General features: G+C 40.8%; 2 protein-coding genes across 13 annotated transcripts; both read left to right on the top strand.

Annotated features, from left to right (window-relative positions):
• The first annotated feature begins 99 nt into the window (after positions 1 to 99).
• On the top strand, positions 100 to 7,768 carry nfyal (nuclear transcription factor Y, alpha, like). Of its 10 annotated transcripts, none has more exons than XM_038722756.1 (10): positions 100 to 242; positions 1,038 to 1,142; positions 1,325 to 1,408; positions 2,330 to 2,476; positions 2,819 to 2,950; positions 3,051 to 3,153; positions 3,270 to 3,421; positions 5,687 to 5,860; positions 6,338 to 6,448; positions 6,704 to 7,768. In XM_038722756.1, the coding sequence occupies exons 2-10, from the start codon at positions 1,062 to 1,064 to the stop codon at positions 6,767 to 6,769; spliced, it is 1,050 nt and encodes a 349-aa protein (XP_038578684.1). In that variant the 5' UTR covers positions 100 to 242; positions 1,038 to 1,061; the 3' UTR covers positions 6,770 to 7,768. The 10 variants fall into 10 exon arrangements, with proteins under 10 accessions (XP_038578684.1, XP_038578681.1, XP_038578677.1 ...); XM_038722753.1 differs by having other exon boundaries at positions 101 to 242; positions 3,270 to 3,439; XM_038722749.1 differs by having other exon boundaries at positions 101 to 242; positions 1,325 to 1,411; positions 3,270 to 3,439.
• Positions 7,769 to 8,311: 543 nt separating this feature from the next.
• Positions 8,312 to 26,130, top strand: ahcyl1 (adenosylhomocysteinase-like 1). Of its 3 annotated transcripts, none has more exons than XM_038723444.1 (17): positions 8,314 to 9,003; positions 16,914 to 17,028; positions 17,841 to 17,984; positions 18,949 to 19,049; positions 19,159 to 19,261; positions 20,120 to 20,214; positions 20,362 to 20,468; positions 21,637 to 21,753; positions 21,900 to 21,963; positions 22,095 to 22,183; positions 22,353 to 22,423; positions 22,715 to 22,809; positions 23,543 to 23,641; positions 24,038 to 24,106; positions 24,283 to 24,361; positions 24,596 to 24,716; positions 24,846 to 26,130. In XM_038723444.1, the coding sequence occupies exons 1-17, from the start codon at positions 8,812 to 8,814 to the stop codon at positions 24,850 to 24,852; spliced, it is 1,668 nt and encodes a 555-aa protein (XP_038579372.1). In that variant the 5' UTR covers positions 8,314 to 8,811; the 3' UTR covers positions 24,853 to 26,130. The 3 variants fall into 3 exon arrangements, with proteins under 3 accessions (XP_038579373.1, XP_038579372.1, XP_038579374.1); XM_038723446.1 differs by lacking the exon at positions 8,314 to 9,003 and adding an exon at positions 13,447 to 13,595; XM_038723445.1 differs by lacking the exon at positions 24,846 to 26,130 and having other exon boundaries at positions 8,312 to 9,003; positions 24,596 to 24,720.
• The last annotated feature ends 351 nt before the right edge of the window (positions 26,131 to 26,481 follow it).

Genomic DNA, 26,481 nt, shown 5'->3' with positions numbered 1-26,481 from the left:
ATAAACCCATAGAAGACATTACATACCCAATGGGAACAGAAAATATAACTCAATGTCGACATCTGCCGGGCGCCACAGGCTCTGCACCCTGCGCTGTCCCCGTACTCATGTGTCACGCAGCTGCGCACCTCCTCCCAGGCGCCGTTGTTTCATTTGCGCCATTTTGTCCGCACACTTTGTTGATTGGGCTTTAGCGAGCTGTACCAGAGCCAATCAGAGGGAAACCGGACAGCGAAGATACGGTAAGGGAGACCCGATTGAAGGCATTGGTAGTTGTCAGCACGGATTGGTTTGCTATCGACCAACCAAATTACTAACCATGCTAAATGCGAAAAAAATCGAATGGCAGTTTCATTTCGACCGCCGTGTCCCGGGCTGTTCAGTCTGCAAATACCTTCTTGTTCTCGGTGTTGGCTACTGTGAGGAAACATGATCTCTGGTGGTCGACAAGCCTTGGCTAACGTTAGCTGGTTAGCTTAAATATCGAATCTCAAACAAAGGAATAGTTAAAAATGCTAACGTCTGCCCATCATAATACACGTCCTAACACCAGTAAATTATTTTCCTTTCTAATAAACAACACACGTGGCGTTAGGTATTTGCCTGTTTGTGTTAACCAGCCTGCGTGCTGTGCTTTCTGCCTTTTACCTCGCTTTTTAGCTAACTGTTAGCTAACTGACGCTAGCCCGGTTAGCGCTCACGAAAACATCCTGTTAACAAAACACCATAAGCCGGCGTCTGACCAAACTGTATCACCCAGTGTGGGTTCGTATAACCTCTAAAATTCAGACATAACATCTGACACAAATTTGCGTCATGAGTTGAAATGAAAAGGGCCGCTAATGTGTCCGTATTTAATGTCCAACGTTAACAATGAGTTGGCAATAGTAACGTTAGCTAGATAACGGTTGGAAAGACAAACAACCTATTCATTGTTATATCTGGGTACTCAAGGAGGTTGTGGGCCTCATCTAAAATACACTACAGTTATGGATCTATAATTACGTCAGCTAATACTGCCTTTGTTTTGACTGAAGAGAGGATTGTGACAGTGACAAGCTATGGAGCAGTACACCACTGCCACCACTACCACTGGGGAGCAGATAGTTGTGCAGACCTCCAACGGACAGATCCAACAACAGGTGAGAACATACTCCTATAAATTTGGTTTTGATAATGAAAAGTTTGCCACACCACGGACAATTAAACCTTCTGCTGCAAGATCACAGGTACCCAGAATGAAACCATTCCAGTGGATTCCAGATCCAATCTCTTTTCCTGATAATTACTTGTCTGAGACTGTGTTGTCCTGCCTTGCCTGCAGACACAGGGCACAGTGACGGCTGTGCAGCTGCAAACAGATGCGCCAGTGGTGACGGCCTCAGGCCAGCAGGTGCAGACACTCCAGGTAGTGGTGTCATCGCCGCCCTGTGTCAGTGTCATGACAGAGTTACAGGCCACGAGTTTGCATGCTACAACCAGGGCTGTTTTTCATGACCCATCTCTGTGCTGTTTGGTTGATTCCCCCGCCCTCCCCCCACAGCATGTCTTACAGCTGCCTGAACTGCATGATCCTCAGCACAATGTGTTTTGTGTCAACCCCGGGTTCCCGCTTGCGCTCAAAAGACTACCGTTTGACTGAGTTGGGTTTGTCTCTTGCTTTTAAAAGCAAGTTTTGCAAGTCAGATGTTGTTCTTCCTGATGAGGATGAAAGCCATTTGAAATATGAGTCACATGGTTGTGTTTTGCAGTTAGCAGAATAACCTACATTGAACGGCATGGATCCAGACAGATCAAGTCATTATTGGCTGTCACTTCTCATCATCTAGATATATTTTATTGTCTTGATTTAAAATGGCAGTGGGTTTCTTCCCTCTGGCATTTTTTCACTATAGTATAACTGCTGCTACATGCCTGCAGTTGCCAATGGTGGTCACTCATATGGACGCAAGTTAGACCATCTGTACTTGTCAAGTTGCATATTTGTGAATTCAAATGTATGTGATGGCAGCATCATGTCTAATCAAGTTGAACTGAGCTTCATGTAACCTCTTGGTTCAGCAGCAGTATACCAATAAGTACAAAACCACTCAATACAGATGTTTGTATTTTGCAATTTTAGCCTAACTTCAAGACAAAAATAGTTGTGAAATATACCATAGGCTACATTTTAGATCCACTATGGAACTGAATGATTTCATGTTTGTACATCCCAAAACAAAAAGAATGACCGCAATTCACCAAAAACTTATTCATGATGTGGTATCAAGTGATATTGAGGTAACAAGCACTGGCAGTGCTGCTATAACCGGTTTCTGTATCACTGTAGGTCCAGGGACAACCTCTGATGGTCCAGGTGAGCGGTGGGCAGCTCATCACATCATCAGGGCAACCCATAATGGTGCAGGCCATGTCCGGGGGTCAGGGTCAGACCATAATGCAGGTCCCTGTATCTGGAGCCCAGGGACTACAACAGGTAAGGGATAAAGCTCAGTTTCTAGATTAAGATCTGTATTCAAATTGTGACACATTATCTTATACAAGGACGTAGTGTCCTCTGGAATCAAATTGGTAGACGTGAAGCGTGGGTGTAATGTTTTACTATGATAAGCTTTCATTTAATTATCAGTTCCTGTACATGTTGCTGTTGACAAACGGTTCTTGCTTGTGTATTTATGTAACAAATTGATTTGGCAGTGCAGGTGTAATTATTTTTTCTGAGGTTGTCTAATTTGTGTGCGAAAAAGTGTTTTGCTTACAGTGTAGATGTTTGAGGTCAGTGCAGTTATATGTCAATGAAAAATTCATGTCTGTGTAGATTCAGCTGGTGCAGCCAGGTCAGATCCAGCTGCAGGGCGGTCAGACTCTCCAGCTGCAGGGCCAGCAGGGTCAGCCCCAGCAGATCATCATCCAGCAGCCCCAGGCAGCCATCACCGCCGGACAGAACCAGGTGTTAAATTCTGACCAGATGAATTGCAAATCCATTTAATCAAATTATTATTAGTAGTGTGATTACTGAGTGTCTTCTCTCCTTACTTGCGGTTTCACAGGGGCAACAGATCAGCGTGCAGGGCCAACAGGTGGCACAGACAGCTGACGGACAGACCATTGTCTACCAGCCTGTCAATGCAGATGGCACCGTCCTGCAGCAGGGTAAACTCAGTTTTCTCCTGCCTTTTCTGTTTGCCTTCAGCTTTGTAGACTTTGTAAACAGGGTCGCTGTTGAGTTGTCATTTTGAATAAGAACTGTGATGATAATCTGTCTGCAGGAATGATCACGATTCCAGCTGCCAGCTTGGCAGGCGCCCAGATTGTACAGGCAGGGGGTGCCAACACCAACACTACTAACAGCGGCCAAGGCACTGTGACCGTCACCCTGCCTGTCTCCGGTAACATGGTCAATGCAGGTGGAATGGTCATGGTAAGACCCTGTGCAGAGGTATCCGACATCTTATTACCTTTAAAAAAAAACTAGACTCACAAAGGGTGCGTGGTGTAGTGGAGGTCACTTAGCTTTTAAGAGCAACAAAAGTAGTTATCATTTATCAATTTTAATAAAAATTTTAATCTATAGTTTTTGTGCAAATAATGATTCACTTTCTCTATCCATTGTAAAACTATAGAAATGTGTATATTGATTTTCTTTATGTGGAATCACATTGTGATGATGCAGTGAATATTACTATGTTTATTTAAAGACTCATGGTCAGACCACACAGGTGTTTTCACTTATTTTGTCTGAACAGACCTCTTCTTAGAACTAAATGGGCATTTACAGATTGTGTTTGATTGACATCTCTCTCGCCTCCTACATTGTTAGTGTAGGACACAACTAAAGCCTAGTTCACACTACACCATTTTTAGCCCAATTTGCCGCTTGGCAAACTCGACGACTGTCAGGCTGTGATTGGGGGTAAAATCAGCAGTCGATTGGCGGTGTGAACTACACAGCGACGCATCAAAACGGCTCCCCGACACATTTCTGACACATCGCCGATGTCTGCCAGATATCTAGCATGCCAGATATCTGGAGGAGTCGGCCGACTCGACGTCCACATCCAGCCAATGAGAGCAGGCAGCTGGCGGAGCACCGCAAAACACTTTTCACTCGCCTCCAGCTTTCTCTGGAGCTCAGACAATCCCTGCTACCTGCATGTGCTAATCCATTCTTTCACCCATATTCTATGTCTTAAATTGTCTATATGTCTATAATTGGTATCTTTATAATAACAAACAACAGCTATTTTGTGTGTAGGTTCGTGCCATTTCCCGTTTCATATTTCACATGTGTTTTCTTGACAAAACGTGGTTTGGAGCGTTGAGTGCACAGCCGCTGTCAGCTCGTGTATTGTGTGACACCCCGTCACCGATCAGTCACATAGTGTGAACGCCACAACGACTTCAAGACTCCAGTCACAAGACCGAAAGTTGTGTAGTGTGAATGGCACGGCCATCGGCCGACACTGAAAGTCGTGTAGTCTGCATGAGGCATAACACGTTTATGATTCTTATTTGTTCAGAATATTTGGTGACCTCATGCAGTTCCCAGCATAACTTCACACCATATTGGCCTGTGGAAACATATATTTACAATGACTGAAAACATCTGTGTGCAGGGACTCTAACATAAACACATTAAATGCCAAAGCTGTATTGTGATATAGTACTGTTTGTCAGTTAGGTGTGGGAATCTCTTGGCAACTCACAACTCGATTTGTGATTCATAGTGCTGCGATGCGATTTATAAAATGATCATTGATGACTAGTTTACATCCCTAATTTGCTTTACTAACCTCAGCTCCTCCATGGTCAGTATTGTCCTTTCTTTTCCTAACCAACCAGTTTTTAGAGTCATCTGAAAACTGAAATCTAATTTAACTATCAAGATGTACAGTATGTGTACAGGACAGAGCTGGACACCAGTTTAGTCTAAGTTTGTACCTGCCGTTCTCAACCATGGACAAGTAGATAGTAATGACATGAAGCTAATTAATTTCACATTCTATAAATTTAGCTAACGTTACAGAGCAGCCAAAAAATGCACTGTACAGGGGAGATGTTTGCTGGCACACATTTTAAAGCTTTTCAAGCTTTCACTGTCACTTTCTGCTGCTCGCTCTCTCATTCGCTCACCCACACACTCGCTACGCACACACATCACACACTGCCCTGTCCCTAAAAACACCCAACTTATGCTGCTCTTATAACAGCACCTGTCACACAGATGTCCTTTTAAAAAATGAGGAGAGGAAGCTAGCCAAGCGTTGAGTGAAAGTCATTAGTTTCACATTGATTTTAATGATCATGTGAAATTTTAGTAGTGGTGGACATTCGTTCAGCAGCGGCAGTGTGCTAAATACAGGGGTCTGCACACCATAGACTGTCCAGGCGCTGCACTTCAGAGTTCCGCCTTTTGAGTTGTGTCCACATTACGTCATCAGTTTAACATTTAGAAAATTGATTTTGACATTTGTGAACCGATTCAGAATCGCATCATGATGCATCTAAGAATGGATTTTCCCCAACCTAATATATATATTGAATAAAGGCCTAAATATTGCTCTGATACTGCTTTAACTATTTGCACAACTGCTTGCTTGTGTCATAGTGCTGATACACATGTGTGCTTTCCATGCCAGACGTTCTAAGCACGGTGTCCCTCTTTTTGTGTCTCTCCCTTTATCAGATGGTGCCTGGAGGTGGTGGAGTTTCCACAATGCAGCGTATCCCTCTGCCAGGGGCTGAGATGCTCGAGGAGGAACCTCTGTATGTCAATGCCAAACAGTACCATCGCATCCTGAAGCGAAGGCAGGCCCGGGCCAAGCTTGAGGCTGAGGGCAAGATCCCCAAGGAAAGGAGGGTAAGACATCTCATACAAACATGCATGAGCACAATGATGTTCTCTTCCTTACTACCCTCTAAATGCAAGGGTTTTAAGCTCTTGTTCCTCTCTTCACCAGCTACCTGTTTATTTTGTCTTTCTACCATTTCATGCTGGGCTCATTCTGTAAATCATCTTGTGCTGTCACAGAATGGGGGTGTCAATTGTCAATGGGGTTGGCAGTGCAACTATTCCACATTACAAGCATTCATTTAATTTAAGGATGATATAAAAATAGCTCTGTAATGGTATCTTGCCATGTACTCTCAGAGAAGGATATCTTGAAACCTGTGTTAAAAAAAAAAAAATATCTCAAAGTACCTTCATGGCCAAGTAAGAATATGTGTTTTGGTTTTTGGGGTGGGTGGGTGAGGTGACCTTTCAACCAGTAATGGTACAGAAGTGGAATAATGTTAAACTGGCCATAATCCAATAAATCCACTTTCTTTCTGGCAGAAATACCTACACGAGTCTCGCCACCGTCACGCGATGCAGCGTAAGCGAGGAGATGGAGGACGTTTCTTTTCACCTAAGGACAAGGAGGAAATGGCTTTAGCTCTGGCACAGGTAAGAAGCTGTTTGTAGAAAAAAAACATCACCTACATCATCACTTAATGATAATGAGTATGTACTGAATCAAGCCCATAGATGTGTTATAAATTGTAAACTAAGCACTTAAACCTGCCTGACTTGCTTTGAAAGATTTTTAAAAATGTGTTAATTGAGTGGAACAAGATGTCACTTTGCTTGAAAGGGTGATATCTCATTATTAGAAACTGCTCAGATTTTATAATGGCGATCCTTTCCCCTCCTCTGGCTCAGCAGCAACAGGAAGCAGCCCAGGCAGCAGCAGATGAGACGGTGGCTCAGATGATCCGAGTCTCGTAGCGTTGTCGCTACCATCATTACTTCCATCTGTGAACTCTACCCTGCCTGAGACTCTTCATCCCAGCAAACCCATCTCCCACACCTTCTCCTCTCCCTTTTACTCCCTTTTGCCTCCGCCGTCATACACCAAACCACGGCACCACCACTGAGTTTCTTCTGTTATCTCTCCTACACTGGTCTTCCAGGGAGCTGGCCAGGTGGATGCCGAACCCCGTGGACTGTTCTGGCCTTGAAACAGAGTCCACCCTCATCTTATCTGGTTGAGCACCTAGGACCAGCTTTTTTATTTTCATAAGGATTTATTTGGACAATAATGAAACATGACTTTATGGGTAACCTGGGCTTAGTCACGCAGAGGAAACCAACGAGCTATAAAGCCATACTCTGTTAAACCCTTGTCTGTTATAAAGCTGAGTTTGTCATCAGTGGATACTTGTGTTATAAAGCTGAGTTTGTCATCAGTGGATACTTGTTGCTTTAAGTATTTTTTGTAGATGGTACAGAATTTTTTTTTCCCGAGACAATTATTAAGCGTTGATGCTACGCTGGTGTCCTATATCTTTTATGTGATGCCCTGTATTTTGAAATTGCATTTTTTCAACCCATGTGCTGTGGGGGATGGACTCAGCATCACAAGTCCAACCTGCATTCACAGGAAAAAAAACTGAAATGTGATACTAATGTGAAAATATTGTACAGAAATTCTTTTCTTCCCCAGTGTGTATCGGATGTACTTACTAATTTGCCCAGTTCTGTGGATGCATTTTATACAATTTTGTGGTTAGACAAAGTGTTAGTTGGAAAAAGTTCACGTTATACATTCTGTACATGTAGTTACTTCTTCATTGGTCAGTCCACCAAATTTTTTTTTCATTGTAGATAATAGTTTTTTTTACCCATCAGATGCAGTTCTTGTAATGTTATTTTTTTTTATAAAGAAACAGACTGGACATTGAATTCATGAAACCTATGTCAATTAAATTTTATTAAGTGACTCAGGGTAATTTGTGCTTACTTCACTCCCAGTTTTTGTTCACTTCCACTCTCATCTTTGCATCATATTTTATAAACTGATCACAGTTTGATATGTAGAATTTAAAAAAAGTACAATATTTACCCTTGAAAGATAGAAAGTATCATAAATGAAAATTTAAGTCCAGCACAGTACTGGAGTATCTGTTACCTTCCAGTACTGATCGTGTTGCAGTTTGACATTATTACTTTATCCAAATCAGTAATTTTTATGAGTATTTATAGTAGTTATATAAGTGTTACACATGTTTGTGTCTAATGGAACAGGGTTTATTCAATTGATTTCCGATATGGGGCGATCATATGGGGGCGATAAAGGCTATATTACCCTGAGCTAGACTTCCCAGGTTAAACACTGTCCCAAGCAAGCTCCGCCAATCACAAGCTGTAGATTACAGACGTTGATACACGGCCAGCCAATCAGAGCAAAGGAGGCGGGACTTTTCTCAGCCACCTAGGAGGTTTAACCCTGTTCAGACACGTAGACTATTGAAATAGAGCATCTAAGTCACGCTTGCACCGACTGACAAGTAGTAACGAGTAAATCTAATGTAATCAACTTAATCTAACGCCTCTCTTGATACGAGTAACGAACCCCATCCGTTGCTCCCCCGTATTCCTCCGCACCGGCGCTGAGCGGACGCTCACCGCCTCCATACTGCCCACTGGCTCAGGTGACCGGCTCGTCAAACCGCCCCCTCCCCTTCGGAGATGTTGCTATCTGTGGATGACAGCAGAGCCGGAGGATCGAAACAAGTGTTAGTGCCGCTCTTTCAGAAAGTAGTGAAGCTCGAAATAAGCTCAATCTTGTCTTGAATTAGGCTTTTTACTGCTACGCGCCGAGGTCTAGTTAAGGTGCTTCAGCGTCGATTCGGTCTTATTATTAAGCGACGAAGCTTAAGGAAGAGAGCAAGAAGACGACGTTACTGAGCTCAATTCAGGACCGGCTTTTTTTCTCCCCCCCTCTCTCTCTTTCTCTCTAGTAACAGTATCAATTTCACCTGGATGCAATGACCGACTCGGTAGTGGACAGCAAGGCGGAGGTCAAACAAGCCACGAAATATGTCAAAGAGACCGAAAACGTTGCGGAAAAATATTCAGCGATGACTGTCAGCAAAAACAGCAGTGATGTGAACATGAACGTTGGCGAAATGCCTTCCGCAGCGTTCACCGCAGTCCCCACTCTGAAATCCGTCAAGAAGGTAAGAAACGTGATACTCGCTATCATCAGTCACTGACAAAGGGCCAAGAGACAGTGAGAGTGTGGGCAGGCACCTGCGAGGGGGACAAATCCACGTTGGTACGCACTGTACTGCAGTGAAGTAGTACTCTTACTGCAAGGCCAGGCAGTGTGTACTGTGTGTTTGACAATGCAGATGGTGCCTGCCTTATGAATACATGATATATATGTTAATAAGACACCATCTGCAATATAAACCCAAAGTTGACAGTAGAGAGGTTACCGAAGCTTTGATGCAGGGATGGATGTGATGCTGCAGTGTCACACGCAGCAGTTACTGAGAGATCACTCTGTCCCAAGCCAAGCTGCAAAGTGAAAAAAAAAATACTATTTAAAATGGATTCAACTAAAGAATTTGAGAAGTTAGGCCACAACGACAAGCTTTGCTTCACTGTTTCATGTGTGGCATTTGTGTAATCATATCTTTCACTATGCTATTACTGAGGTAACAACATATAATTTTAATCGGGCTTTCACCAAGACTGGATTATTGTTAAATTCTGCCTTCAGGAAACCTTCCTGTTGAGGCTGTTTACATCACAATGTCTACATCACGCCAACATTCTGCAGGCAGGAAACAACTGAAAAGCCAAGTTGAGCTCTTAAACCTCTGACAGGACCTCTGGAAAGTGAAGAAATACATGGCTTAAGATACCTGAGCAAAGACAGGGGCCCCGCACGCTACGCTTTGCTTTAGAAAGAATCATTCAATCTGCCACGAATTGTAGTAACACAGCTTTGATAGCTTTGAAGGCGCAGGTTTGTGGGGAATAATTACTCATATCTATACCAAGTGAACTCATCCTTGTGTTCGTGATATCAGTCTTGAATTTGTTCAGGAGTGAGTGTGTGGGCAGCATCATTGTTAGTAAGAAGAACAGCATGATAAGAAATGTATTAGCTGCACAAGGTGCACGTGAGGAAAGGCCTTGAATTTTCTTGGCTGTGACACAACGGGACAGAACAATCATCAGAATGGAGGGGGAAAAAAAAGAAAAACAGTGACTCCCTTGAGGTGGCTGCAAATATCATTACAGATCCACCGCCGTTTGTGTAACAGCTGGCAACTGGCAGTGGACTGAAGGCGTCTTTTCTCAGAACTGACCTGCTCAAAAAAAAACACCCTCCTTAACACAATTATACTGGTTTTGTGAAACATGTTTTGCCAAGACTGTCACAGGGGTGATGATGACATTTTCTGGTACTTTCAACCATTTTTCTATCCCTCAAGGTGACCTCTGTGACCACTGCCCTTCTTACTGGTGAACATGATTTTAAGAGCTACAGCCTGGTCCAGCAGAGTGTGTCGATATAATGGCCTGATATATATAAAAAACAAAAACATATACTGATATACTGGCATGTCTGTCAGCAGATGTCCTGATATTTTTATTAAAAAAAAAAAAAAATTAATGTATTTTTCTTTATAAATATTTGTAATTATTTTAGTTCCACTGTTATGTTCACTATAACTGCACTGGTATGAGCCTCACAAATTCAGTAGCTCTACATGACACATTAAATAACTCTGCACTGCTTGTAACTGACAGCTGATAATCCAGCACCGTAAACTGAACTTCATGTAACTTTTAAATCTCACATGCAGGAGCCAAACCTCAGTGCTGTGTGTTCTATGTTGAGCAAGATTCCTTTGTTTCAATTTGGGATGTTTGTGGTATCTTTGTACCTCTGTATGCTCCCTGATGTTGGCTTAAAAACTATTAAAATGGTGATCATCACACCTCTCTTAAATACATTGCCAGTTAGTGTTGAAATTAACACGACTCATTTAATAATTGTTTGCATTTGCGTATAAATCATTAACAAGCATTGTGGCACAGGAAAACTGGCAGAGAAAAACAACTAATTAGAAGCAAATAACCATTGGTGACTAGTTAACTGAATATTTGCTATAAAATATAAGTTATGTGCAGATGATAGAAGAGGACAAAACAAGACATTTGAGGAGAGGGAATAGTTGTCAGATCAATCGACAATAAAAATAATCATTAGTTGCAGCCCTTGTGTTTATTCCAAATGACATGTCATGCATGTGGAGCTGCCTTTCTGATTTGATTGCACCAAAGCTGAAATCTTGTTTTTTCTTTTACACAAGTATGTCCACAAGAGGTGTACAAATATAATCAGAATAGTAAAAATAAGGGCTGTAAACTAACGGTTATTTTCATCGTCAATTATTTTCATCGTCAATTATTTTTTTGATTAATCGATTAGCTGTTTGGTTAACAAAAAGGTCACAATGATGTGAAAAATGTTGATCACAATTTCTCAAAGCCTAAGAGGACGTTCTCAAATGTTTTGTTTTGTCTACAACCCAAAGATATTCAGTTTACTGTCATAGAGGAGTTAAAGGACCAGAAAAATATTCACATTTAAGAAGCTGGAACCTCAGATTTTTTTAAATAATTGACAACTAATCAATTAATTGATTAATCATTGCCCCTCTAATAAAAATATCTATTTTCCCACCAGCGGGGCTCACAGACTTCAGAATATTAGCTCAGACCCCCTATCTAACAAGGCAGTAACTTGTGGCCTGTGAGTTGCCTCAGGGAGCCCGATTGAAAACATATTGGATGGTAGGAATGTGCACTCCACTTATGAAAACAAAGCAGTGTGTTATGAATAAATTTGAGAGCCATGTGTCAAACTGTGCCACCTGTTTTCATGGAACAAATGAATCAGTAAAACAAACACTGCAAATGATTGGAAGAAAAGATAAAAATAATTAAAATCCCAACATGAAAAAGCAGAGTGGGATGTCTGTTGAACAGAGGCCGGTGCATCGTCACATAAGCTACTGAGAGGTGCCATGAACAAAAGCAGTCAATGCTACAAATTAAAAATGAAATGTGTGTGTGTGGGTGAGTGAGTCAAAGAACAGCGCTACTCGGCCTCTTCTCTCTGAATCCATCCAGCAGTTACACAACACGCCCCCCCCCCCCCGGAACGGGACTCACTCGCTGTGAATGTGTTCATGCATCATCATTTCTATCTGATCCCTGTGGGCTGTTTTACATAGATTCTCAAAAGTCTTCATACCTTATTTTCACTATCTCATCTTGTCCGTCTGCCAACATGTAGCAGAGTTTCATGAAGGTCAAATACAGATTCTAGTGTTTATTGAATCTCAGTTTGCCGTAGTCCACACAAATACTGAGTTTGTACTGTAGTGTGAGCAACATGAACACTGAGGGAAAAGTCACCATAAGCTGAGAAATATAACACATCCATACCGACTAGTTTCATTATTTTCCAGCTGTTCTTAGCTATGCCGCTGGTATTTAAAGTATCTCTCTAGTTCACCTTGCTATCAGCATTTTGGCTTTCTTAAAATCTGCCTTCTCATGTTACAGTTTTGGGAACAAAATTACATTGATATTGTAGAGATGTTAGGGTTGCATTCACTTGAGTTTGTTTATGAAATATGATTGTGGTTTACCTTGAGATTCACTGAAGTCTGAGGTCCATGATCATAAGTAGACGTTATAGTTCCTGCTAAAGGTCACGTAGTTCTGGAGGAAGGATTAGCACAGTGAATGTTTCTTTCACAACACTAAGTAATCCGTCATGCATGTGTTGATCTAAACTGGCGTCTTTTGCAGACCAGAGCAAATGCAATGACTTTAGATCTACACCTGTCTGAGGAACTTGACTTCTTTAGCTTCAACATTGCTTTACTGTCCCTACATCATTTGTGCTAGATTTAATCTTACAAAAATACGCTCTGTCTGTGACTTGTTGAATGTGACCTCTGCAAGTAGTCAGTATCTAAAGATCTGTGTGGATTAGACTGCATGTCTTCTCCGTTAGATGGCGCTGTAGAGCACCAGTGGTGGCATCTTTGAACCCTTTACACCACCGGCTAACTGTCACACCACAGCTTAAGTCTGTGACCTGGCCTGCTGTCTAAAAGAGAAAGCGTATTTTTAGCTGTAGGATGGGACTGGATGGGCCGCTTATTGATGCAGCAGCAGGCTAATGGAAACAGGGTTTAATTCCTCCTGTCAATCCCCTTTTATTTAGTAGTCCAAATCAGCAGTACAGCCTGAAAGTGAAAGCTGCAGCAAATGTATTTTTTGATCTGTGTGTGTGTGTGTATGTGATTTCTTTTTGTACATATTTCTTGTTTGTGCATATTTACATATCTGAATCTTGCCATCTTTGCAACTTGCTCCTACATTTGCTCTCTTAGCACTTCAAAAAAATCACGCATAAAACACAATCTACTGACTTTAGCAGCTGGTTGTCAAGGGCACAACCAGAGAGCGAGAGAGAGAGAGAGAGAGGCTCAGTTGAAATCAACCTCCCCTTTCTCTCTAGGCCTCTCTCTCTCTCACTCTATCACGATAATAGGTGGGAACCTCCCCCCCCCCCGGCTCTGTCTGGGAGTGTTCTGGGATAATAGCATGAGGGACACCTAGTAGCATCACACAGAGGACACATAGGCACGGGGAAGTAGGCTGGAAGACTGGCAGGACCAGGCAGTGAGTGGCAGCCATGGCACACAAACATGGGCACGGGAGAGAAAGGGTGAGTCGCTACTAATGCATCACCGGGAATTCATCCAGCACACTTATTCCTAAAGATACTGCTTTATCCCACACACAGATGTGCCAGAGTTACTTTTGGGCATGTCGCAAGTTTTCTGTCTTGTTCTTTTGTCTTTCTTTTCTCCTTTTATTTTCACTTGCAACATATATGTACAGCTGAAATGCACGGTAGAAGTACCATATTCTCCTGAAGGTATTCACAGCTCAACTCACAACTCTGGGATAGCTTATTGTATTAGAGTAGCAGAAACAGAATGTGGTCTTAACACTGAGTAATTCATCATTAACAGTTTTTCCTTAACGCTGTAACCACAAGATAAGGAGTCTCTGATTCTGACATCTATATAGTGGGGGAAGAACAATGCAGAAATGCAAGAGAACTGTCCAAAACCCTCTGAATCCTCAAGAGTCCAAACTGATGCAAAACAAACATAAAAGAACTATTTTGCAAGTGTATGAGATGGAGCACCCTCTCAATTGTGAAAACAGAGACATGCAGAGATCTCATCAGTTCACACACTGCCTCACAAGCTTCTTGGGTTTCTTGATATTGACACAGTAGATTGTTGAAGCCCAGAAAGAGGGATCGTGAGATATAAACACTTAGTGAATAGAGTTTCCAGTGTTTTTTGCCATTTCTGCCACAGTTGTTTTAATTTTAGATGAATGGAAGCCATTGCGGTAAGTGAAAATGTGCCCATTTAGTCTCATATAAGGCAGACGCAGTACAGCTGTGTTGTGTGTAAATGATGTTGGCTTTATGAAAGCCATTCAATCAGCCTTGGCTTCCACTAATGTGTGCATGGTGACTAACAGGTAACTGAGTCATGCATGCCAGTTTCACCCACCTATGAGCTTACACCGTTGTGTCATTACTCTTCAATGTCATAACCATTATTGCCATAAGCTTTACCTATAAGACACGGTTGTAGGCAGATGTCCGTATGTACAGTGCCACATCACACTCAAATGTCACCCAACTCGCTGTCTGACATTCATGTGTTCTAGGATTTATCATTTGTGTGTTGTGTCAACTCTGCTGGCCTGCATGTTAGTTTTTAGTCCAAACACATTCTATGGACATCTAAAATAAGAGAACAAGGAAACTCCTATGGCATTGTCACAATGAATGAAGACATTAGAAAGGATTTATCTCTGAGGCAAAGTGAGTGTTTAAGGGAGAGAAGAGGGAAATTTAAGGATAGCAAAGAGAGAAGATCCTTGCTGCTGAGAATTGACTATATCCTTGCATTCTAACACTACTATTAAAGAAAACATAGAGTATAAGTCAAATGATCAGGAATTAGACTCTGTCCAAAACGTCCAGTAAATATTATAAAAACTTACTCCAAAGCATTTTACATTTTACAGCCATGATACACAAAGAAGACAGACACAAAGAAAGGAACACAGGAAGAAATTAATGAAGAGAAATGTGTGTGAATGTGCATGTTAAAAGTCTTGATTGCTTGATATTATACACTGTTACACTATAGAGTGTTGTGAGGCAGACAAGAGAGACAACATCAAAGTTTGAGCTGGGATTTGAGCCAGCACGCTTGCCTCTAAGCCACCAAGACACCTGTAGGATTTCTTAGAAATACAGAGAGAGACTGTGCATAGCCTTTAGCAACGTTGCCTTTAGTAATGTTGAGGTAACATTGGTTTAAACACTTGTTTTGTGCAAAATAATGTTAATTCTTCACCCTTTTGCTAAACCCACAATAGTGAAGGTCAGGGTGATATCAAGAATGCAATTGCACCTAAATGTTTGCCAGATAGAATATTGAGTCTCACTAGGGCTGGGCAATAAAACAATAATTATCAGCGTATAATTTTCCTCAATAACAGTATAACAAATGTTCCATAAATGTTTGATTTAATTCATTTGAATCACGAACAAAATTAGCACTGTAGTTTTCTGGACTGAAACAAAGATTTTGTGTATTTTTACACATGCATATTTGTAATTGTAATTGTTTTGAATGTGTTTGTCATGTTCTGACCATAAAGAAGTTTAAAACCACAATTAACCATCTGGTTTCTTCAACTTTCTCTGAGGAGCACAAATCAGCCTTTAAACTTGAAGGAAGTAATGATTTGACATTTATCGTGATAATTATCGATATCGAATGATGATTTTTTTTAGCGTGATAACATTTTTGACCATATCGCCCAGCCCTAAGTCTCCCATAGGAACAAAAATTCATTGCCAAAGGGACTGAAACTAAACGACATCATGAGGTTCAGACCCAAAACCCACCTGCAGACTTCCTATTTAAATAAAATGCTGAGTAACTCATCTACTCCTTCTCACAGCCCCAGGTGTAAGCAAAATAGAAGCTACAGCCTACAGCCCACCTGGGCTTCTACGTAGGTGAAAATAAATTATTTCTGCAATTAGGTTGGGATTGTTTTGGACTATATTTGTATTGTTTGCTGGATTGACTCCTCACTGTCCTAAGTGACCCAGTTTCCTAAAGCACCTCAGGGTTAGGTCTCTCTACTGTTTCTAATGTTGTTAACTGAGTGTTGACTTCTCCTGGGGCAGCCAGACTGTTACAGTTTGATGGTGTTAAAATGACACTTAGTGGATTTGTCAGATCCTAAGTCTAATTGTAGCCTGCCAAGCCCTAAATAGAGCCAAATTCACACGAGGCACTGGCTTTTATTTAACAGCTGAACGATAGGATTTGGAAAAAATTGGATCAACCTCTGTGGTTTGATACAGTATAGTAGTAAGACTACACAGTTGAGACTTAAATATTCTGTTAAAGGCTAGTGTAGAAAGTAGCCAAGCTAGCTGTGTGCTGATCTGCTTTGTGTGTTTCCAGGTCTTTGATCTTGGGCCCTTTGAAGGGTTGGGTTGACACGATGTACCACACCAACAACTGAAGCCTGTGTATCTGAACAAAGCACAAATCACTGAGCATCTAAAAATAGGCATCAGATCCTTTCTTCCCAATCCACCTGTGATTTACTGTAACGTGCTCAGGCGATTTTCCTTCAAAAGGACAGTTGTAGTGGCTGAAACAGCAAAATGAGTCCAAATATAAACTAAAAGAGTGCAAACACATTACCTTAAGCATATAACAGAGTGGCATCACTGCTAATGTGTGATGATGGCAGTGCTTTTTGTCCCTCTATACCTTGCTTCCCTGATTTCATTGTTGACACTTAATCAGCGCATACAGACAGAAAAAGGTTTAATGTTTGTTTGCCTTTTACATTTACGACGTGTAAAACAGTGCACATGGTTCATCATCTGTTCTCTTTTTCTCATTCTGGTTCTCTTTAGATCCAGTTTGCTAACGCGGAGGACAAACAAGAATTCAGCAAGTACCCTACCAAGGCAGGCCGCCGTTCCCTTTCTCGGTCCATCTCGCAGTCCTCCACAGACAGCTACAGCTCAGGTACTGCACGCCTCAATGATTCTGTCCACTTTAATTAGATGTTAAAACCCCCGCTGTATTTTGACAGACTGATTGAGACTGAGTTATTATAAACTATTGCTGCTGAGATTGAACAGTGGAAGACATCTCCTCACAAATCTTCACAGTAATAGTTTGTTTTGTTCATTTGAAAAACTGACTGATGAGCTTTATGTATCTTTTTTTTAAAGTCCTAACTTGGAATGAAGTAGTTGCAGCACATATAAGCATACATATTTACATTAAAAACACATATGATAAATTGGCCAGTGTATCGGCCAACATTATCTTATAGCAGATACATCAGTATGTGATATCAGTGTCTATGGTTATCAATATCTAACAAGAAATTGCAGTACAGAAATGCCAAACTGGGTATAAGGTAATGTTGGTGTTTATTTTTCAATTGTAAAATGTCGTCCTTAGTATGTCACAATTCTCTCTCTAAAAAAAAAAAAAAGGAATCCATATAAAGATTATTGTTTACATTATGTGTTTAGATTAAGATAATTACAACAGCCGACATATGGTAATCAGATTTTTTAAACTTCCAAACATCATTATCAGGATCTGCTTTGAAAATCCATTATGGTCTGGCTGTACACAGAAGTACAATCCTGTTTGCAATACAGCATATACATATAACACTTACAAAGTATGTATACACACACAGACACAAGAAACACATACACAGGCTCCACCCTACACACGCTAGATTTTAAGTATATATTTCATAATTGGCTCTTTTGTTTGCCTTTCCACAAAACTGTCCTTTTGTGTTCTCCATTTCCCAGCTGCGTCCTACACTGACAGCTCCGATGATGAGACCTCCCCCCGGGACAAGGCCCAGGTCAACACCCATGGCAGCAGCGACTTCTGTGTGAAGAACATCAAGCAGGCTGAATTTGGCCGCCGTGAAATTGAAATCGCAGAACAAGGTATATTTTGACCTCACAGGCACACAGGCTGTTTTTTTCCCCCCAGCCCATTTCTAAATATAAAATAGGGAGTGATAAATTATAGATACTTTTTGCTCATTTAGCGAAGAACACTGTGGTGATGGTGCAATGGATAAGACACGTGCCTTTGGTGTGAGAGACCCGGGTTCAATATCCCATTGTGCAAGACACTAGTTGCTCCAGAGGCGTGCGACCTCTGACATGTATAGCAATTGTAAGTCGCTTTGCATAAAAGCGTCAGCTAAATGAATGAATGAAATGATACCAGAGAATATCTGACATTGAGTTAAGTTGGATTTGCAATATTTGGTCAGTTATGGAATCACTTTTTTGAGAGAGAGGCACGTACATGCTGCATCAATCTTTCACAGTTTTTCTGTGATTATAGTGCAGTACGGTCGTATAAGAGACCTGCTATCATTGCCACTTATACAAAGAGAGCTTTGTGCTACCTGTTGCGACTTTGTTCCCAGATACGTATCACATGGTATCTGTTGTGCTGCTTAGACACTATTTGATAAAGGTCCTCTCCTCCTGATTTCAAAACAGTTTATGACCCGAGGCTGGGGCTGTATCAATATTATTCTGGAAACATGATCGGAGTTCTTTCTCTGTTCTATTCATCACTTACTTATTTTCTTCTTTTGATACCTCTTCTCCCATCTCAAGACATTTTGTTTTTTTCTCTCTCTTCTGGTTGTTTACATTGCTCATATGAGTGAAAAGTAGGCATGAGTGCTTCAGAAGTGTTCTTCAGGCTCCAGGCCTCGGTGGCAACAGCTGTTGCTAACATTGCTGTTTAATCAGTCTCCATTTTCCAGCCATTTAAATCAGCACATCCACCTTGCAGAAAGGGCTTATTTTTGTAATCAAAGTGGTACGCTGTTCTTCTCAGTCCGTAAACAAGCTTCCACTAACTTTTGCTCAATTTGTCCCTCCGCAGACATGTCTGCTCTGATCTCTTTAAGGAAGAGAGCCCAGGGGGAGAAGCCACTGGCTGGGGCGAAGATAGTAGGCTGCACCCATATCACTGCTCAGACAGCGGTACGTCCTCTCTTCCTATTCTCTGCAGGTCACTGTTTGTTCTGTGCTTCTATCCCCTACCCGCACTACCTGTTCATGTATTTGTATATTACAATCGTTCCCCCCTTAGGTCCTGATTGAGACGCTGGTAGCCCTCGGGGCCCAATGTCGCTGGACTGCCTGCAACATCTACTCCACTCAGAATGAGGTGGCTGCTGCTCTTGCTGAAATAGGTACGATCCCATCCTCTCTAAGGCCAGAGTTACATATGAAACTTTCTTGCAACTCATTTGCACTTAAATCTCAATTAATGAACACAACACCATTATCAAGTATTATTAAGTTTTGTCATGGTTTGTGGATTAACATATATTTCAGATAATTAAAGAACTTGGCACTGGATGTTATCTTACAATATCTTCAATAGTAATAACTTTATCTTTGGGTTTTCTGTTATAATGGTCTATACATTAACTGTAAAGGGTGTCTACAGTGAATTAGAAAGTGTTGCTGCATCCATTTTAAAGTTTTAAGTTAAAGTAAAGTTGCATGGACCCTAATGCAACCAGTCTGTGCATGTGCTTTCACTGTGTAGTTAGGGCTAGACAATAATTATTGCGATATAATTTTTTTAAAATAACAATATAAAAAATGTTCAGTAAATATTCAAGAAATGTTTGATTTTATTCACTTGAATCAAACACGAATTAGGACTTCATTTTTTTATTAAGATTTTTATTTTGTTGAGGAAAAATTACTGGAAAAAGCTTTTACTTAATTTAACTATATTTGTTGACAAAGATTTTATAATAATTGTTTTGAATGTTCTACCTCAGATTTGGGAAGAGTTTAAACCACAATTAACCATCAGGTTTCTTCAACTTTCGCTCATGAGCATAAATCAGTCTTTAAACTCACATATCGTGATGATTATCGATATCGAAAGATGTGAAACTTTTTACCGTGATAAAATTTTTGGCCATATTTTCCAGCCCTATGTGTAGTGCTGCTCTAAAGGACAGCTGCATCAGCTGGCCTTTTCTCCTCCGCTGCCTGTCTTTGCCATTAAGTGTGTGTTTTGTTTCCTGAAGGGGTTCCTGTGTTTGCATGGAAGGGTGAGTCAGAGGATGACTTCTGGTGGTGCATCGATCGCTGTGTCAACACGGATGGCTGGCAGGCCAATATGGTATCAACCACAACAATCCCATGATAAATTTAACACAAGCCTTAGTCTATTCTCCTGTATCTGTTATATCCCTGGGGACATGCTGTGCTGCCATAAATTGTTGAGGGTTATCATTCATGCCGTTAACTCTGCTGTGTTATATCTTAGATCTTGGACGATGGCGGAGACTTAACCCACTGGGTGTACAAGAAGTATCCCAGCGTCTTCAAGAAGGTCCGGGGCATCGTGGAGGAGAGTGTCACTGGAGTGCACAGGTGAGACACAGTTTCAGTATGATGTGTTTGGGGGTTTAAAAGGAAGTGGGAATTAAAGGAAAATGTTTTTGTGTAGTTATGGCCACTGTTTGGGAAACAGGGACTCTATATGAGTAAAATGTGGATGATGGCTAAAGCTGTGACTGTTGGCAATAATGGCCAAAAATATAAGAACAAGACCCTGGTCGAAAAAAACCATTTCTCTTTTAGTGAGCAAGAAATTACAACATTAACTTGTCTGTGGTCCAGCTCATGACAGCCCATAATGGACTTTGAACAACATCTGTGGCAGAGTAATTAGTGTTTGATCAAACCATGGGAGTTATTTTATGGTAATTTTGTTCCTTGGGATAGTAAAATCTTGCCCACTGCCTCATTAACATTGAAATAAGCTAACATGAAGTAATGGGACTAGAAAAAATAATCTAAACATATAATGTAAAAATTAGAGGAACTATTCTCCCTTGCAAACAGGTGGGTCAAATTAGGTTTCATGCCATTTAGCAGCATTTATCAGCTGTCAGATAGTTTGACCATGTGACCGCTGTTCCTCTTCTGTCAATGTCAGTTTGTGTTTTGCATGTGTTTTCATACATTTTTAATCTTTCTCTCACCATATACAATAATTTAGCAGCTTTTTTAACTGACGCACTTCACTTTGGGCAATATGATTTGGACTCTTCGGAGTTTTGATTACCAGACTGCTTTTATAGCTAAGTAAGTAAGATATTCAAGCTGCTAAGACCTACTGCTATAGTATTGTTTTTAACTAAGATTAAGTTGCTTCTAAAAACCCTTTCCTGCGAGAGGGTTTACATTATTTTGTCCTCTAGATGGAGCTGAACTGGAGGCAAACCACACTTGATACATGCTGTGTCAGCACAAACAGTATCAAAGTTATACAAGTCATAATAGTAGCAACACACACTGACACTGCTGATTGAAAAGGTCACTGGCCTGATTTAACTGGAGCCTATTTGAGAAACACGAGCTCAAACGCGGGGTCACAGCAGCTGTGCATGTACAGCTCTCAATGGAATCAATTAGCCAGATGCTCCGGAAAGTATAAGGTCACACGGGATTGCTGCTCAGTTTGTTTGTGGATATGTGCATGTGTGTTGTGTGGGGGCGTATCTCCCTGAACATGTTTCCCTATGTGTCCTCTCAGATTGTACCAGTTGTCTAAGGCTGGCAAGCTGTGCGTCCCTGCCATGAATGTGAACGACTCAGTCACCAAGCAGAAATTTGACAACCTTTACTGCTGCCGTGAATCTATCCTGGATGGGTGAGGAGAATTAATCATCCAGAAAGCTAGCTTTTGTTTTGCAAACACGCCACTCTGGCTTTTTGTTTCATAGTGTGAAGAGTTTCTGGATTGGGAGTCGTGCTGGTGGATCAAAGTGTGTGTCCTTTTTTGCTTCTCTCTGTCAGCTTGAAGAGGACCACTGATATAATGTTTGGAGGCAAACAAGTTGTCGTGTGTGGTTATGGAGAGGTGAATCATTCTTTGATTTAAAAAATATATAAATCTCTCTTTTGATGGAATGACTGAGTTTCAACAGGTGCAGCAGATCTGTTTTATAGATATTTCTTTTAACAACTATTGCATTGTCCTGTGGAGCGTAGGTGGGAAAAGGCTGCTGCACTGCTCTAAAGGCCCTCGGAGCCATTGTGTGCATCACAGAGATTGACCCCATCTGTGCCCTGCAGGCATGGTGAGTCACTAACCATTACCAACAGAAAATGTGCTCCCCTAGTTGTGCTTTTAGTTGTGCATCAGATTAGCTGTGATTCTAAAAAGACGGTTTATTATCACCATTTATTTGAAGTTGTTTTCACTGTGTTTGTGCTGTTTAATGAAAACAAATGCGTGTATCCACACAGCATGGACGGCTTTCGAGTGGTCAAGCTGAGTGAGGTCATCCGGCAGATGGACGTGGTGATAACTTGCACTGGTACTGCGCCTCATGCAGTGACATCCATTACTTCTGCTTTGATAATCACAGCGTTTCCTGAAAACAAATGTGCACTTCATTTAAATATCCCAGTATATGTCTCTGGGTCATTAACAGACTTTTCATCTGAATGCTAAAATGCATTTTGGGTTTGCATCTGAATCATGACAGTAATCACAATCTGAATATACATGGTTGTAAATGCATTCTTGTGACAGAAGCAGAGGTTTTTATTTGATTTTCACCCTCTGCAATCATGACTTACCCTTCCTCTTACTTTATTTTTTATAGGCAACAAGAATGTTGTTACCAGAGAACAGCTCGACCGAATGAAGAATGGCTGCATCGTCTGCAATATGGGACATTCCAATACTGAGATTGATGTGGTAATGTGTCTTTATATTTGTATTTAAATATTTGTGTGTGGGAATTTCTATTTACATTCCTAACTTTGAGAACACAGAGACAACAGTTTCAGGCCAGCATGAGCTCAGTGCAGGTCCAAGAACATTAAAACATATTGCACAACTTTTCTCCAGTACACCATGTTTTATTCACTTCAGCAACTGTTTTTTTTTGTTTGTTTTTTAAACCTTCTTTAGTGTTGTCTGAGACTTAAAAAAACTATTTACAAAATACTATATTTACACCTTTGGATGCAAAAAATGTATTTCTGTATTCTTTCAACCTAATTGTTCAAACAAATTTTTCAAAGTATCTATCTTCTGTCTCTTCATGTTTAGTCAAGTCAGTCTGTGGTTGATCTTAACACATCCAACTCTGTACGTTTCAGATTGTTCTAAAAAAAAAAACTCTTCATGTCTAATTCCTCATTTAACCCTCTCAGGCTTAAAGTGCCCAATTTAGAAATCCAGAATGCCTCCCTTTTAAGAAGCAACTTCTCTGCTGGATGAATGTCTTTCTAATTTTTACTTTTATTTTTTACATCTTGTACTTGCATTATCTATTATTTGTTTGATTGGGTTGATGTACTTTTCTACATGCACATGTTAGCAAACTATCTGTGTTGTCGGAAATTCTCTCACCTTAATTCTTTCACCTGTATTCCATTTCTGTTGTCATGCAGTTGTACGACTGACCTGTTTTTCATGTCCTCAGGCGAGTCTGCGCAGCCCTGAGCTGACATGGGAGAGGGTGCGCTCTCAGGTTGACCACATCATCTGGCCAGATGGGAAGAGGGTTGTTCTGCTTGCAGAGGTAAATTCCCTCTAAACTGTGTCTCTTATGTGTTTTAGCACACTTAATTGCTTATAACACCGCACATAAACCCACACAAAACTCCGACTATTTCTTACGTTTACTCTGGACTAAGAAGCATTTCTGTTATATAGTGTGGTGTTAGAATTGTAAGATGATTAACTGTGGGTCATCTAGCATGGAGGGTAAAATCCTGATAATCCCCTCGGTCTATTTAATCTAGGGTAACGTTCAAGCATAAAAAGGCCTGCAGGTGTCTCACTCTAAGTCAGCCAACAGCTACAGTGTGCTCTGTGGTTCATACAGCAGCTGAATACTTTGATGTTATCGCTTATTGTGTCTGTATAGAATCAAGTTCTACTGTTCAGTTCATACCTGTGCTCTGTTATTTCTCAGGGCCGCCTCTTAAATCTGAGCTGCTCCACGGTGCCTACGTTTGTGTTGTCCATCACTGCTACAACTCAGGTTAGTAGTTTGGCCCAGTCTGTGCAGTCCTTCACTGGCACTGGCACTTAAGGGCCAACGTCTGGTGCAGCAGAAGGACACATGTCCCTCTCACTACACCACCCTGTTTTTGTAGTAAAATATAGTTTCCTGGTATATTAGTCTTACAACCATTGTGTGTTCTGTGTTGTCATTAGGCCCTGGCCCTGATTGAGTTGTTCAATGCACCAGAGGGGCGGTACAAACAGGACGTGTATCTCCTGCCAAAGAAGATGGGTAAGAAAGTGCAGACTCAGTTTACAAATCTTTAAAAAAACTGCATAACAATGATTAGTTTAAAAGGCATGTTGCAGCCAGTTTCTAATGCCTACTTTATTTGTGTTGCTCAGTGGTGCCACCTTGTGATTTGACCTAAAGATTACACCGTCCAGTGAACCAAAACATAATATAGGCTAGAACAAACATCTCCCTCCACACAGCGTAGATTGCCATCCGTGTCTTTCCTTCCAGATGAGTATGTGGCCAGTTTGCACCTACCAAACTTTGATGCCCACCTGACAGAGCTCTCTGACGAGCAGGCCAAGTACATGGGCCTCAACAAGAATGGCCCCTTCAAACCTAATTATTACAGGTAGCCGTCCCCTCCCCTGTGTATATCTGCCAATATCTTTGATTGTCTAGCATTTCCTGTATTTTTTTTTACCAAGATGTTAAATATACTGTATTAAATATACGAATTAACACTGTATTTTTTTCACAGGTATTAATTAGAGTGATCCTCTGATGGTGTGATCCTCAGCACACAGTTACGCTGGGAAACAACAGAGATATCTATTTTATTTTATCTAAATTGCTACAAAATGGAGGAATTATTTTACTTATGCTGAATGTAACTTATTAATAGCACTTCAGACATGGTGTTAAATATGAAAAATAAAACATGTAGGAAACATAAGAGTAAGACTTGTAGGAAACATATGATGTATAACTAACATTTTACATGTCTTGTCACGTGTTTAAAAGCAAAGGCCTGCTTGCATGCTTTCATGTGTACGTACTTATTTAGTTGCTAATGCTTATGTTACTTGATCACAAAGTTGTTGATTTGTTTGTTTACCCTATTTACGCACAGTGCCAAATGATGGCTGATAAGAATGGAGAAATATTTATGTTTTGTCTGTCATTAAGATTTTATTAGTACATTCTATGAGCCGGGGTTCGGGCTGAGCCAAAATGAACTCTGTATTACAATGTACATTATTTTAGAAATGTTATATAATCTCATTGAATGGTATCTGCATACAAGCCCTAAAAAGTAACATCCAGTCATCCTTTCTATTACAATAAAGTACAGTGATGAAATATCGCACTTGTTATATAAATATGACTGTTGTTTATTTTAAGAATTTATAATAGTCTGAGAAAGGCTGGCTGCATTTTAAGTCCCTGACCAAAGGGATGTTTAATGTGTTAACAACAGATTAAGATGTTATGTTAAAGATAACAGGCTGTATGCATTCCTAAAAAGGAAGTACTGAAAAGGTTGAGGAGAAGGAGCCAGTAGAACAACTGCTGTGACTTCCTTCATTTAATACCAAGTTTCCATTTGCTCACTCAAATTCCAGCTGAGATCTGTCTGACTGAAGAGAAGCGGTCAGCTGTTTAGTGTTTTGACTGGATAATACCTTTAAGGCCATAGTAAGAATGTGCCTTTGAAATAATTTATAACACGTAAATATAAGCACTGACCTTAATTAAATGAACATTCCTCTTTTGTAAAACCACATCTATTAGTGGTACATTTAATGTCTTCCTTCCACTGCTTCTGGTGTTAATTGTAACTCTAATGTATGAGCTATCTGTTGAGAAAAGATATTAGACTTTTTGTTTGCCATATGATTGTCATTGTCTTAATTTGATCCTACAGGGTCACCCAAAGTAATATTCCATGTTATCAAAATGCACAAGTGTATACTATGTATGTAAAAGAATGCATAAAATCAGCAATAAAGCGAGTTCTTTTACCAGAGAAACGTAACTTTAAACAAGTTGTCGTGTTTTATACCAAGGAGAACAAAACCACACAACGAAAGAGAGAGGCCTCTGTAGGTCAGTGTTTGTACATGTTTGTCATTATTTTGTGGATAAAGCTTGCATTCATGGCTGCTAACACTTCCACATACCTCCCTTAATGTGCCTTACTGCTACATTCACTACATTGTGTTCCCTTGCTGTCAGCCCTGCTGGCTGAGCGTCAAACTGCTGTCCTGCTCTGGAATATTCACCGGCTCTCGCGCACCAGGCCAGCTGCATTAGTTGCTAATATTAACAGTTGAGTCACTGAGCTTGGAAGAGGGGTGAGGTGGGGGGCCTGGGAGTGTTCTGGAAACCTGGTT

The sequence above is a fragment of the Micropterus salmoides genome, unplaced genomic scaffold (genome assembly GCF_014851395.1).
Source record: "Micropterus salmoides isolate LMB-PRFRI ecotype aquatic unplaced genomic scaffold, ASM1485139v1 Ms_hic_scaffold_16, whole genome shotgun sequence".
Lineage (NCBI taxonomy): Eukaryota > Metazoa > Chordata > Actinopteri > Centrarchiformes > Centrarchidae > Micropterus > Micropterus salmoides.
The sequence above is the reverse complement of the archived record's forward strand: the minus strand, read 5'-3'. Positions and strand labels throughout refer to the sequence as shown.